This window comes from Acanthopagrus latus, chromosome 21, assembly GCF_904848185.1.
Source record: "Acanthopagrus latus isolate v.2019 chromosome 21, fAcaLat1.1, whole genome shotgun sequence".
NCBI lineage: Eukaryota > Metazoa > Chordata > Actinopteri > Spariformes > Sparidae > Acanthopagrus > Acanthopagrus latus.
In genome coordinates this window covers 24,477,238-24,490,546 of record NC_051059.1, presented here as the reverse complement: position 1 = coordinate 24,490,546, position 13,309 = coordinate 24,477,238, and the positions used below count along the sequence as shown (strand labels likewise).

Genomic DNA, 13,309 nt, shown 5'->3' with positions numbered 1-13,309 from the left:
CTGCAAAGCGTCGACCCCAGCAGAACTACAGTGGAGTTTCTGAATGTGTTGATTGCCTCTGAATAGATGCCTCCCCCACACCGCCTCTGAAGCACCCTGATGTGATGTGACTGCTTTCTCCCATCAGCCTCATTGGTACACTGATGATGCAAATGACAGGACCACACTGTACACTCTTTTCAAGCACCACATGATAAAGCAGAGGCAGCAATTAGGCATAGCTCTCTCCTTTTTTTTTCCTGACAGAAAAAGCTTTTCATTAACATGGCACAGACTGATTGTTGGACGGCCGCCTCATCATGGAAACATGAATGTTTGTATTCAAGAAAAAGATTTTTTTTTTTTCCCTCTGGTGATGTCGAGGAGAAAAGAGCAAAAAATACAAAGAGTTTGGTGGTCAGAGATTATAAAGACACTCTGAATTTGAGAGGTTAGACGCTAAGAACAATCAGGTCTAAGTATCTTTTTGGCAGAGAAACCCTGAGTTTAACAGAAGAAAGTCACGGTGATTATTATTCACCGGATCATAAAGTGTCTCTCCAGGCAACAGCAGAGCAGCCACATTGAATCCTCCATCATTGTCTCCCATCTTGTTGACATGCACATTTGAACGTTTCAGGACTCTTGGCTTGTTGGTCAAGCGTCTGGAGAGGGGAGGCAAGGCCGAGCAGCAGGCCCTCTTCCAGGAGAACGACTGCATCGTCCGTATCAATAACGGAGACCTGCGAAACATCCGCTTTGAACAGTAAGACAGCAGCTCACGGGACCCACTGCTGAGCTCTGGTGGTCCCTGGACTTTCCTGTGTGATTGGCTTTTGGACCTTCCCTCTTCTTATACCTGCAGTCCTAAACCCTTCTTTCTCGCCGTTATCCTCTCTCCTCGTGCCTTTTTAGCCTCCTCTCTGCACTCCTGCCGGTGCACGGGCTCCTCTGCCGCCCGTCACTGTGCTAAGCTAACCTCTCCCTATTAAACTCCTGTAGGTCGTACCCTCAATCGCTGAGGCAGTCCCTGCAATCCTCTCAGCCTTTATTCCCCTGTGTTTCAGTAACAGCTCCACTGGACTCCTATTGTTACACCCTTCTCTGTACTTCCATTGGAAGCAGTGGGGATAAGGCTCCTCCTGACATTCACAGCTTCTGCTTTTCAGCTCTGCTCACATTTTCCTGCTTTCGCTACTTAACCAAATTCACCTGCTAACTCCCCTCCCTTTTTTTTTTCTAGCTGCTGTATGCTGCATGCACGACTTCATGCTGCATAACATTACCTGCTGAATACTATTTCATAAATCCAGTGAAGCATATGTGTGCTTGATCTTATTTCAACCTGTCCGCATAAATGTATACTTAAAATATGTGTATGCTTTCAACTTTGGTATACAATTCATATGTGACATACATATACATGTAAGAGTGGTATCATGTGACACATGTGCCCCTTCATGTATATTCTGATGATACATTCATGCAGTAATGTAAAGGGTCTGTTCACACAAATTATATTAGAAAGAATGGAAGAAGAGGAAATGAAGCAAAACAAACAAAAAACCTCTTTCCATTCCCCCCTGTATTATCCAGCCATGCAGATCGTTATGGTTTCGTTGCCATCGCAATACACTGGAGGTTAATGGAGTTGCACTCTAGTGCGAATATCTCTTTCATGAAATCATCCGTGTACCTGCACTATGAATAAATCAAATGACATCCTGTCTTTCTTCGGTAGAAAATAATTTAAATCAGAGGTGTGGATTCAAGACACGCTTGTATTGGAGTCACTGTTTTGATGACTTGCGACTTGACAGAAAACAATTGACTTGAGACTCGACTTGTGGCTTGTGACATGAAGACTTGGATGATTTGTTTATTCTTGTTCATATTTTGTTGGTTTGGCTGTCAGTATTTCATTGTTGAGCAGTGACGGGCAGGGACTGTTTTTTGATCTAGAAGAGTTTATAAAATGAATAAAATAGTTTTTTCTTTGTTTGATAACATTTATTTCACTTCACATCAATAATCATACTCCAAATTCAATTAATTGTCATACATTTTGAAGATAGTAGTTAGATAAATTGGTCAATAATATCACAAGTAGACAGGTACTTTAATTTGTCTTCTGTCAGGTAAGACTGCAGTATCTTGGGATGAAAGACTCGACTTGACTCGACACAACCTGTGACTTGATTTGACTCGATTTAGCCAAGACAAATGGAATGGGACTTCTTTGAGACTTGGACCAGATCACTTCAGTCCTTTGCCTGCTTTAAACTTTCACCTCCATTGTATTTGAATGGAAGTAGAAGTCTGTTAAACCAAAACTATTACCATGAATATGTGAGAAATTATATAATAAAAGTAAATCAACCGGTGATGTTTTAATGTCCCGCTAACCCTGCTGTTGAGCTATGAGTCAAGTAATGGATGGGGATAAGAGCTCCATACATAGTGTTGCTACTAGGGACTCAACAGTTGTCTTTGTTATTTAACAGTATTTTTATAAGGGAGCAGATTACATCTGCTGCCTGAGTCTGACTGAAGTCATAAAGATGGTGAGACAAGGCCGTCCTCCTCGGGGACGGTCATTAGTAGCTGGGAAAACTGGGTCTGGAATTTCACAACCAGATTCTCCAGGGGACAAACATTTTGGTTGTCATTCGGGCAGTCTGGGGGAGCAGAAGAAATCCTGGGGCCCCGGCATTTTCTGAATGTCCGTGCAGCTGTCAGGGGGTCGAGGGAGGAACCATACCAAAGACCGCTTTATTGAAACAGGTGGTGCTAACAAGGCTCCAGTGTTACAGGGTGCTGACAGCAGACATAAGTTTCCATTCACACCTACTGTACATGAGCTCACAGCGAGAGGGGGGTTTAAAAGAGGATTTTGTGCAAACTATCTGACGGATAGAGGTCTCCTTCATCTGCAGCCAAATGAGGGGATTATGAGATGGAGCTGTCGGGGAGGGTTCAGTCTCTTTTTAGAGCCGCTCACGCTGGCAATAAGTATTAATTAACATGTCAGAATGTTCAGGTGGGCGAAGATGGATTTTATATATATCGGATGGGTGTGTGTTGGAGAGGGAGAGAGAGAGAGACATTGGGTAGGTGGAGTGCTTCAATAAGCAAGTATGAATATATACGATTATGGAAGAATGGCTGAGGAGGGTATTTAGCGCTGAAATTAGTTGAATAATGGACTCTTTCTCTCCATCTTTTCCAAATCTCTCCTTTAAACTACCTTCCGCTCTCTTTGTTTCAGAGCCCAGAACATGTTCCGTCAGGCCATGCGCTCTCCCGTCATCATGTTCCACGTGGTGCCGTCATCGATGAAGTCCCACTACGAGCAGCTGTCCCACGCCGAGAGGAACCCGGCGTACTCCTCGGGCCGCTTCAGCCCCGACTCCCTGAGCGGCAGCACCGTCTCCGGCATCGAACACACCCCGCAGAGGATGTCCCGGCACGGCTCCCAAACTCACCCGCACTCGCATCCTCATCCTCATCCTCATCCAGAACAGACTGAAGGCTACCCACCTATGAATCACCCGGCAGTCTCTGCTGCCAAGCCTCCAACAGGGCACACCCACTCACCTCAGAGGGCGCTTACGTCGACACCAACTGGAGGATTTACCAAAAAAGTGGGGAGGAGGCTCAACATCCAGCTAAAGAAAGGTAAAGTGAAAGAGAAAATGACTTTATTTCCCAGAGAAACAATGTTCAGGTGGAACTAGGGGTGTCAGGATTCTCTAAATTTAGTGTTTTGATAGATTTAACTCAAAGAACATTCAATTTGGTTTTTTTTCTTCATCCCTGCAGTGACGGCTATGCTTTTGTTGTAAATATCAGCAGATCTTGTGAGCGACTGTTATCATTTACACATTTTTTTCTTGAAATGATGCATAACTGGGTATTTTACTACAACAGCTTGGCTTGATCTTTGTGGCTTGTTGCAGGTTAGGCAAGTTGAGATGATATCTAGGATCAAAATCCTGACGCCTGTAGCTGAACGTGTTGACAAACTTTCATTACAGTGGAAGAGGGTTTTTTTTAAAACATGCACCTTTAGGAGGAGACAAACTGCAACAGGTAGCCGAGGAGTTACAAGGAGGAAACAACTGTAGTATTAAGAATAGTGAGACACCGACTTTTATGTTTTAGCAGAGAGGATCCCTCTCCCAGTTTTGCGACGTTCCAGAGTGCACCTTGCATTTCTGTCTGATTTCTGATAAACATGTTTTGAACTTGTATTTTGCGAGAGATGCTTTATTGTTATTATTATTGTTATTAGAAAAAACAACAAACATCTCAGTCCCTACATGATGTATTACATCATTTTGTTTTTGAAGTATCATCTTATTGTTTCCAGACGGTCTGTGAAAATCTTCCCTCACGCTTTGCATTCCTCTGGCTTTCAGAAATGAGAGGGATGCTTTGTCTGTTCCCAGCCTCTCCTCTCCAACTGAATAAACAGGCAATTTCCTCGTCCCCGGCGCATCAAAAACAAGTGTACGAACAGTTGGTTTAGGAATGGCGCAAACATGGAAGCGTGCAGAACGTGAAGGATGATGTAACAGGCTTAAAAAAAAACACATCCAGTTTACCCGTTGACTGTACAGACTCTGGGTGTGGAAACAGAATGAAAGGCAATGCTGGGAATAAAACTTTGGGGACATCTACTCTGTATGGGCTTTGAGTGACAGCTGGCACAGGTGGTGCAAACCACTGCCAACAGGATACCAGGTGTCGGTGCCAGGTCTCAGGGCCAGGGAGCGTGTTGCTAAGCAGCGGCTGGTCCCCGTGTGCTGTCAAATGCCAAGAGTCTGACGGGGCTGCACCATATGCCTGTTGAAGTTTTCACCCAAATCAGTCCCCTCTCTTATGGCTGGAAGCAGGCCAGAACGTATAAAAACACAAAAACACTCAGCTGCTTGTTGCATATTCCATACAGGCTGATGGTAATCTCCACCTCTTCCTTTGTCATAGTTTATTCTTCTCACTCTGACATCCCTGCTTAGTCATAATACCGACAAAACACTGCATTCTGTACTTGATATTCCAGCTCAGTCGAAGATGTTATCTTTCCTAATTCCACCTTTTTGTTTGCCGCTGTTGGAGCAGACACTTGCAGGGATTAACAGCGACTCCCAAGAGGCCGTTTGGGCTCATCTGTTTTGTTTTGAGTACCGACTTTAGCCCACGGCTTTGAGCCCAGATTAAACTCGCGTATTGTTTATGTGCTCGAATCAGACGCCGGTCTCCTCTCAAATCCCGGGGAGTATCAGAATCAATCAAACAACCCCATTCTGCAGAGGAAATTGCTAAGGTATGTCTTAATCAAGCTAATGGGACTTTAAAAAGATCCTCCTCTCTGTTTAAAGCCGGGGACGCTCTGAGCATTTACCGGTGGATATAATACCGCACCTCGTCTGCCTGCGGGAAGTTGATTGGCTCATCAATGGAGGGGATTAGGTAGAGGATGTGAAACAGAATAGCTAAGTGTTCCCCTGTTCTTTTGCATCAGCTCAGTCAGACACACAGCGAGGATTAAGGGCCGGGATTCTGATGCAGACAGGACACTCAATATTGTTCTGATATTAACTTAGTTTTACAGTCTGACACACACTGTCATGTGGCAGTTTCTTTACAAAGCTAAGAACACCTGAGTGACACCTGAGTTACCCCTCTACAACCACAGGCAGTGCAATATGTTCTCACCAGAGGTTGTTTTTCAGTTTCTGGCTTCAATTAAATATCAGGCAGAAGTATGAAAAGTCTTCAGGCTGAACTTACTTACTGGCTCCATGTAATTGCATAGTCCGACTTTTTCTTTTTTTTATAATTATTATTCCAAAAGAACTAAGTTGCCTCGCCTCACAATATGTCCCACTTTAATTATTCACCTACTGGAGCTCTCTGCTGACAGGAAGCAGGATTTCTCTTCATTTCCTGGATTTAAGTTGCTTAATAGTAGGAAATTGTTTGTTTGTCTGACAGGATTATTGATGATCTGAGATACAGGCCTGTGTTTCCTAATGGTTCATAATGATACACACTCCTGAGGGGTTGCAGGAGAAAACTGCCGAATGTACACCAACACACAAAAAAAAAAAAAAATCCCATCCGCCCACACAGACATGGATTAATAAACACAGACAGATTGGCAGCAGCTAAACGATATTGTATTGTTGTCGTGCCAGGTCAAAGTTAGAATCATTAGGATGTTCTCTGCAGACAGGTGAGACTGGCAACCTGGTGGAGAAGAGGCCACTGCAGGTTGTGTAGTGGGTACAGTAGGTTTTATACTAGCTATATTGTTGCTTGCCAAATAGATGCAGAAAGAATAACTCTCATGGTATCACTTACCATCCAGAAGGGAAGAGAGAAGAACATCAGTAAAAGCAAATTAAAGCTAATTTGATCCTCCTGTCTATTTTAGACTCTCTGTTCTCTGAAGGATTAGCATCATCCAGACAGAGTAACATGTCAAGTAGGGCAAATCTGCACACTTTTACTTTAGCGAAGACAAACATTTGCAGATGTGAATGCTCGAGCCAGAGTTTCATCCGAGAAATTAATAGCAGAGGTTGAAGGCAGTGATTGGACGTGTTTGTCACTATTGTCCCAGAAAACTCAAGACAGACGTTGATGTCTTATGTCGGCATCAAAGAAGTTAATTGATGACGGCTTGCTTGATGTATCGATGTCAAAGCTGTAGTTCCCCAGTTAAACTCATTTTTTTAAGTTCATAATTTTTTGGGGGGGTCATCGTCTTGACAAAATGTGAAAAGCGACCCTCAAAAAACCCCGTCTGCTGTGATTGGTCAGCTCTCACAGGCTTGGGCAGGCCACCTCCCTCCCCGCCATGCTCCTGTTTCAGCTTTGCTGGTGTTTTTTACTATACTGACTGTGTAGTTGTGATATCACAAACTTACATAAATCCTGACGTCTCATTTGAAGGCACGGTTTCTAAAAACGGGCTGTTTTGTTGAGTGTTTCGATACTTTTCCCGTATATACATAACTTGTAGACGTACTCTATAATCAGATCTCATTTTCCACACCATGAGGCCTTTAATCATTTCCTCTGATATTAATAACTGTCTTCATTTAAGCTGACGAAACCTCCGCTACTATACAGTGCTACAGGCAAGTCAGGTTTACTCCTGAACACTAAACATTTACTCCTGATCAAACACACACAACATGCACTCTGACATCTAAATGTCTTAAACACTTACCACTGTTACTGCCTGAATCTACATCACCTCCAGGAGAGACCACGCCTGCTGAATATGAAGTTATTCACAGCAGCTTGAGCTCCAGGGTTGCAGATGTAATAGAGGAGCCTGTGCCTCGAGATAAAACCAGATTCCATCATAACACGTCCTCTCCCTTCATCCCACAGGTCCCGAGGGGCTCGGCTTCAGTATCACATCGCGGGATGTTCCAATCGGCGGCTCGGCACCCATCTACGTGAAGAACATTCTGCCTCGGGGGGCTGCCATCCAAGATGGCCGCCTCAAGGCAGGAGACAGGTTGCTAGAGGTGAGAAAGACGAGTGATACTTAACAGAGAATTTCATGTGTCTACAGGAGCTGATGTCTTATTTAGCATAATTTGTGCTGGTGATAACACTCCAGTCAGAAGACCCCACAGGTGCAAAATACCTGTTTGATTTAAAGCGCAACTAATTGATTAATCAGATAACTTTATTTTATATGTAAATCGAGCAACCTGGAATTAAATCAAAGAACATGTTTTCATGCTTTATCTCGTTTCACAAGCTGGAGCAGCTTTTGAAGTTCAGTTTCCCCACATTGCTACATTTGCATAAAGGATTACACTCTGCGATGCTACATTTACGGGGCCGTTGCACCAAAGTTTGAATCCTTTGATCCGCCGGTTTATTTTTCACGAAAAGATTTCTTGAGCTAGTTATGAAACGGCACAACTAGAACTTCAACCTTGTAAAAAAATATGAGGAACTGCTGCATTTTTAAACAAAAGATAAGAAGAAGAAAGAGAAAAAAACATCAGAAATTGAAATATTTCACCTTGGGCTCAAAACTAGTAACATGTTGACTAACAGATCTCACCATGAAACTCTCTTTTCGCTTTTATTGCTAATATTAGGACATCATTTCTTGTGTTAATGTTTTTTGAAACTTTGTGTTTAGATATGCAAATGACGCACTGCCTAATTAAATGTGTTATTTTGCAAACATTTCTAGACCAGAAATATGAACACTGCATTAAACCTGGTTCAAAACTTGTTTCATTTTTTACCGAAGGAACTTTGGATTTCTCGTTTTTATCACTCCTTAAATCAGAAAATACTGTCAACAGCCATAAAAATCAAAGTAGTTTTATCAATAAAATGTTGCATAAATCAGACTGAGAAATAATATCGGTAAAACCCTCCAAATATAATATAGTTAATGATAAATCTGGAAAGTTTTGTCTGTGTAAGTGCGACTGAAGTATGAAAAAAACACATAATACCTAACCCTTTAACCCTTGCAGTATATTTAGGAACTTAACCCCATCACTTGTCTCCCGTTCAGGTGAACGGCGTGGACCTGAATGGTCGGACCCAGGAGGAGGTGGTGTCTCTGCTCCGGGCCACACCAATGGGCGGAGCTGTGGGGCTGCTGGTTCTACGGCAGGAGGACACTTTCCTCCCCCGCGAAGTGGTACGTTTGTCATTCTCCAGCTCCTCTCGGAGCCACTCCTTCAACTCTTCATCCTGTCAGCATCGAGCATTTCACATCATGACACATATGCGGTCCCCTGATGCGTGGATAAGTGTAGGTTATGGGTGTGTGTGTGTGCTCAGGCGTTCGTGCGAGAGAGTGTCTGCGTGAGCTCCTGTGCTGTCACCAGTGCAGTTAATCCCCGCAGTGAGCGCCGTGTTGTCTTCTCATTTCCCAGCTAACACAACACGCTAGCCGAGCATGCAGATTGATTGTCCCGCTCCGCTGCTGCACTCCTCTCTATTATCAAACTGCGGCTGGCCTCAGAGGAAACCTGTGGAGCTCAATCTTTTCTCTTTATCTCCTCCACCCTCTCCTTTCCTCTCACTTTCACTCCGTCTCTGTCTTTGTCTGTGTGTCGCCCTCCCCTCCTGGTCCCTTTCATTCTCATTCACCCCTTTCCTTTTCTTCCTCTCATACTGCTGGGTTACCTTCTCAGTCTCTGTATTTCCGTCTCTCTCTCTCGCTGTGTTTTGCCTGCGAGCTGACTTACTAGATTGATGGATGCGGGGATGAACAGACAGACGCAGGGCAGGTAGCAGCCAGAGAGTGAAAAACACACTTGGCTTGAATATCAATCAGGCAACACGCTCACACATTACACTATACAAACAGCAGAACAAATCTTTGTGTGCTCTACAGCTGTCACTCAGTCCAGACCGACGCCATTCACAGCTTATAACTTCAGTGATTCATGCAAACCGCAGCTCAATTAGTTGGTTCATTTACCGCGACGGTTTGCTTTTCTCAAGGTCGTGTTTTCACACGGTACCAGATGTTAGACTTAATTATCGCTGGAGAAAATCAGGTTTGATGTACTGCACACCTGAAGTTGCCTCAAAGTTGTTGGATAAAGAAGTGAGCATGTAATGACCAAGATAAAAAAAGACAGGGCAACAGAACGTTGTAGCTTAAGTGTGGTGTTTTTCAGTGAACAGGGAAGGCAGTTAGCGAGCTTTAAATCACGTTGGTGTTTACTCCACAGCAGCGCTCAATGATTCCCTGCTATCTCTATAGCTGCACTCGCTGGCTTTAACACGCACCTTATCGAGTTGTAACATGAGTTATAGCACCACACAGCCCTAAATCCCCCCTCTGTTGTCAAAATGGTCTCTCCCGGCACCCTCAGCAGTCACCGCGGGCCATTACAGGCACACGCAGCCATTTGCTATCAAGTTCTGTCAATCAAATGGCTGATTGGTGACAATTATCACAGTGAGAGATGCAGAGGAGGCTATTGGCTGGCTGTCGCCACGGGCCGAGTTTGATGAGAGGAGCTGCCACACTGGTCGATACTCATCTTTAGATTAGAGCCCGGCTTTGAGTCCGGCTGACTCTGCGTAGTTGGTAGTTAGACGGCAGGATTTATTTGATCTGTGTTTATCAGCTGTAGAGGGTGGAGAGGGTGATGTGAAAGGGCTGAGATGGGACTCGAGGGAGATGAGGCCCAGTACACAAAATGAGCAGCTTCAGTCTTAATCCAAAGCTGCGAGCTTGGCTAAGCATTTTCTCCTGGGTTTAGAGACGAGGAGGGGGGAAAGGGACTTAACACCATGTCAGTTAGCAGAAATAAAACGACAATGTGCTTTAAAGTATACATCAATAAAAAATGTAAACCTGGACGGCTGAAATGAGCTTAACCCAAACAGAGTTTCAAGAGCTAACAGCACATTTTCTAGGCACATAAGTATGAATGTAAAGTGTCAGTTACTTAAGCTTTATTTATGAAACATAATGTAGCGCGATGGGAAAATAAAGTCAGCAGCTGTTCTGTCATTTGTGCAGCTGCCATGTGCAGCAGGTACAAAACAAGTGAAAGGCTTTAACCATGATTATTTTCACTGATGATTAATCTGTCAGTTGATTTCTTTACTAATTGTAGAAAACTGTGACAGATGTCGGTTAGTGTTAGTGAGATGACATCCTCTAATGTCTTGTTTTGTCCACCACAACATGACATGTGGTTTACTTAAGTGTTGTTATTAAGGCACCGCACACTCGTGCTCTGCTGACACAGAATCAAATTTAGTTTCGCTGATACAAATATGAGACTTGGATCACCAGCCTTCCCAATTTTCAGCTTATTAGTAGAAGAATGTTGCACTTACACGCCACCAGCTTTAAAACAGTTTATCAAGTATAGATATGAATATGCAGAACATGTAGCACAAGTTTGTCTCCAGTATTGAGTGAAACAACCTATGTGTGGCCTGAGAGGCAAAACTCAGGGCGGATGTTTAAAGATCCCTGCTCACCAAATAAAAGCGTGTCTTTCGAGGACGTGTAGCTGAGATTCAGTGTATAATGATTGGAAAAGCATCCGTCTTGCAGTTTATTCATCGATGAATATTGCACAGATGAGAGTGTGCGAGGGCGAAAACAGTCTGTGAAGCGCTGCCTGTTGCTCGTAAATCTTACTGCTCAGCTAGGTCACTTTGATCTGGTGAAAGCAATCTCAATGAGCAGAGAGTTTCTGGATTATGACAGCTGGACAGGAAGAGGACACCGGTTAGAGAGACTGTAGACACACCGAGACTGTAAAATTGGATTTCGGCCCCCTCCTTGTCCTCAGTCTAAGTGACGGCTTCAAAGTTTGTGACATTTTGTCCTTGCAAACAGTTTTGTATTTTAAGTCTGAGTACATAATAACCACCCATCTTCCTGAGATCTATCATTTTCATATGCCTGCATGCCCATTTATTCATCACGCTGCTTCCAGTTATCCATAATTTACCCCTTCAGCAGCTTCATGTATGTTCAAATTTTCACTGTTCCTGTCAACAAATATTTTTTCTTGATTGCTTCTTGTGTCCCCCCTTCATCCTCTAGAACGCTGAGCCCCAGATGCAATGCCCCCGAGATGTGGTAAGACTCCACCCCGACACTAGCCTGCAATTAAACTCGCCTCCCAAAACAGCCTCTTCCTCCTCAACCTGCTCCTTTATTTAGCCCGAGCTCCCGGCGCTCTGCGTCGATGCTATTAATCTCTGCCGGGAAGAACACATGTTGTTATCACCCAGTCGGCATTAAAACAATAGCTTATTGCATGCATTCAGGGTCCACTTGTAAACTAGCTGGTTAATCAAAGTGCAAGTCACCAGTCATGCGTACAAATATTAGTCAGCAACACTAATTTTAATCTTCAACTAGAGTTGCTCCAACACATCACAATTTCATGGTTGGTGAGTGTGGAGTGTCGAGGCTGTGCTGCGGAATAATTTGCTCCATCACTCCCCTCAGAGCTGTATTTGTCAGTGAAGGTGAGAAACACACGGGGGTTTGCTTTATTTGTCGGCTCTGGATAAGGTTGTCAGTCTGGCCTTCTTGCAGCAGCCTCGCTCTGATATGTGAGCTGAATAACAAACAGTCTGTTTAGTTCGTCTTTCACTTTATTGAGGCGGAATATGCAGACGGCGCTTGGCCGCGGCTGTCTCTGAGCCAAAACGTGCCCAGAAGAACTTTGACAGCTTTCGACATATGACGCCATCTGCAATAGAGGCACTTGACGTATATAGACTAATATATCATATTCGTAAATACCCAGGCGATGGATGCAAATAAACATTCCTAATGTTGGGACTGTACCCTGCAGAGGCAGCAGATGCAGTTTTAGTGTGAGACTCTGCCTTCTGTGAAGAATCGGTTGTCAGCAGGATGCACCGTATCTCCGACTGTTACAACGTGGTCTCGATGGCCTGAACGTCACACACACACACACACACACACTAAAAGGTTCTTTACCACACCAGCTGTTAAAAGCTCATCTGTCTTTACTGCACAAATTAAAAGGCTATTCACATTTCCATAACTCTCCATTTACACAGCGAACTTGAGCTGTAATTTAACAACCACAGACTTCACGTCTTCACATCTGGCCGCACCTCCAGGTTACATCTGGCCAAGTGAACGTGATCGGTTGCGCTTTTAGTTTTTTTTTTTTTTTTTTTTTTTGTGTGTGTGGTGCATTAGAAGTGTAATTGGCCAGTTAATTTGATCGGAGCTCATACTTGCCAGCTGCGGTCGATGAGCCTCATCATCAAGGAGCGTTATGGCGGGACGTTGTGGATTATTGTGACTGCAGCTGGCGCGGCTCACACGTGTATCGTTCCATCGGCTCACAGACAAAGACACCCGGGAGCGAGCCTTCTACTGTTATTGTCTTGTCAGTGAGAGTTGCCAACTCTGCTAAATGTCAAATTATTAATTGGCTTGTTATAAGCCACCCTCTGCAGTACCATACTTCTGACATCCTAAGGTAAACTTCCAGAGAGAAATAACTTCAGGAATCAGAATTTAGTCTTTTATCTTTTCTTTTCTCTGTTTCTGGTTGGATCATTGTCTAACTTTTGTTTAGGAGCCGTGTTTGAGTTAAGCATCGTCTCTTTCTGACAGTATCCAGTGAACACAAATCTTCCTTTTTATAATTGAAGTAGATCTAGACTAAATACGTACATATTCATGTAAAAATACCGCCTAGTGCACCTTTAAGGATTTAGGGAAGTAAAAGCAACTGTTTTGAGCGTCTACCTCCCTAAAAATCAATGCAACCACAGAGACGCGAGCCAGATAGAC

The 13,309-nt window shown here is 43.8% G+C and overlaps 1 protein-coding gene across 13 annotated transcripts in view; it reads left to right on the top strand.

The window, feature by feature from the left end:
* The window catches only part of pard3ab (par-3 family cell polarity regulator alpha, b), a 235,423-nt gene that overhangs the window by 113,771 nt on the left and 108,343 nt on the right, over positions 1-13,309 (top strand). For 8 of the 13 annotated variants that reach the window (XM_037082787.1, XM_037082785.1, XM_037082784.1 and 5 more), the window contains 5 exons: positions 620-745; positions 3,248-3,657; positions 7,390-7,529; positions 8,549-8,677; positions 11,567-11,602. In XM_037082787.1, coding sequence (XP_036938682.1) covers positions 620-745; positions 3,248-3,657; positions 7,390-7,529; positions 8,549-8,677; positions 11,567-11,602 — 841 coding nt within the window. The remainder of the gene's footprint in view (positions 1-619; positions 746-3,247; positions 3,658-7,389; positions 7,530-8,548; positions 8,678-11,566; positions 11,603-13,309) is intronic. The other 5 variants (XM_037082790.1, XM_037082786.1, XM_037082780.1 and 2 more) reach the window with 2 other exon arrangements.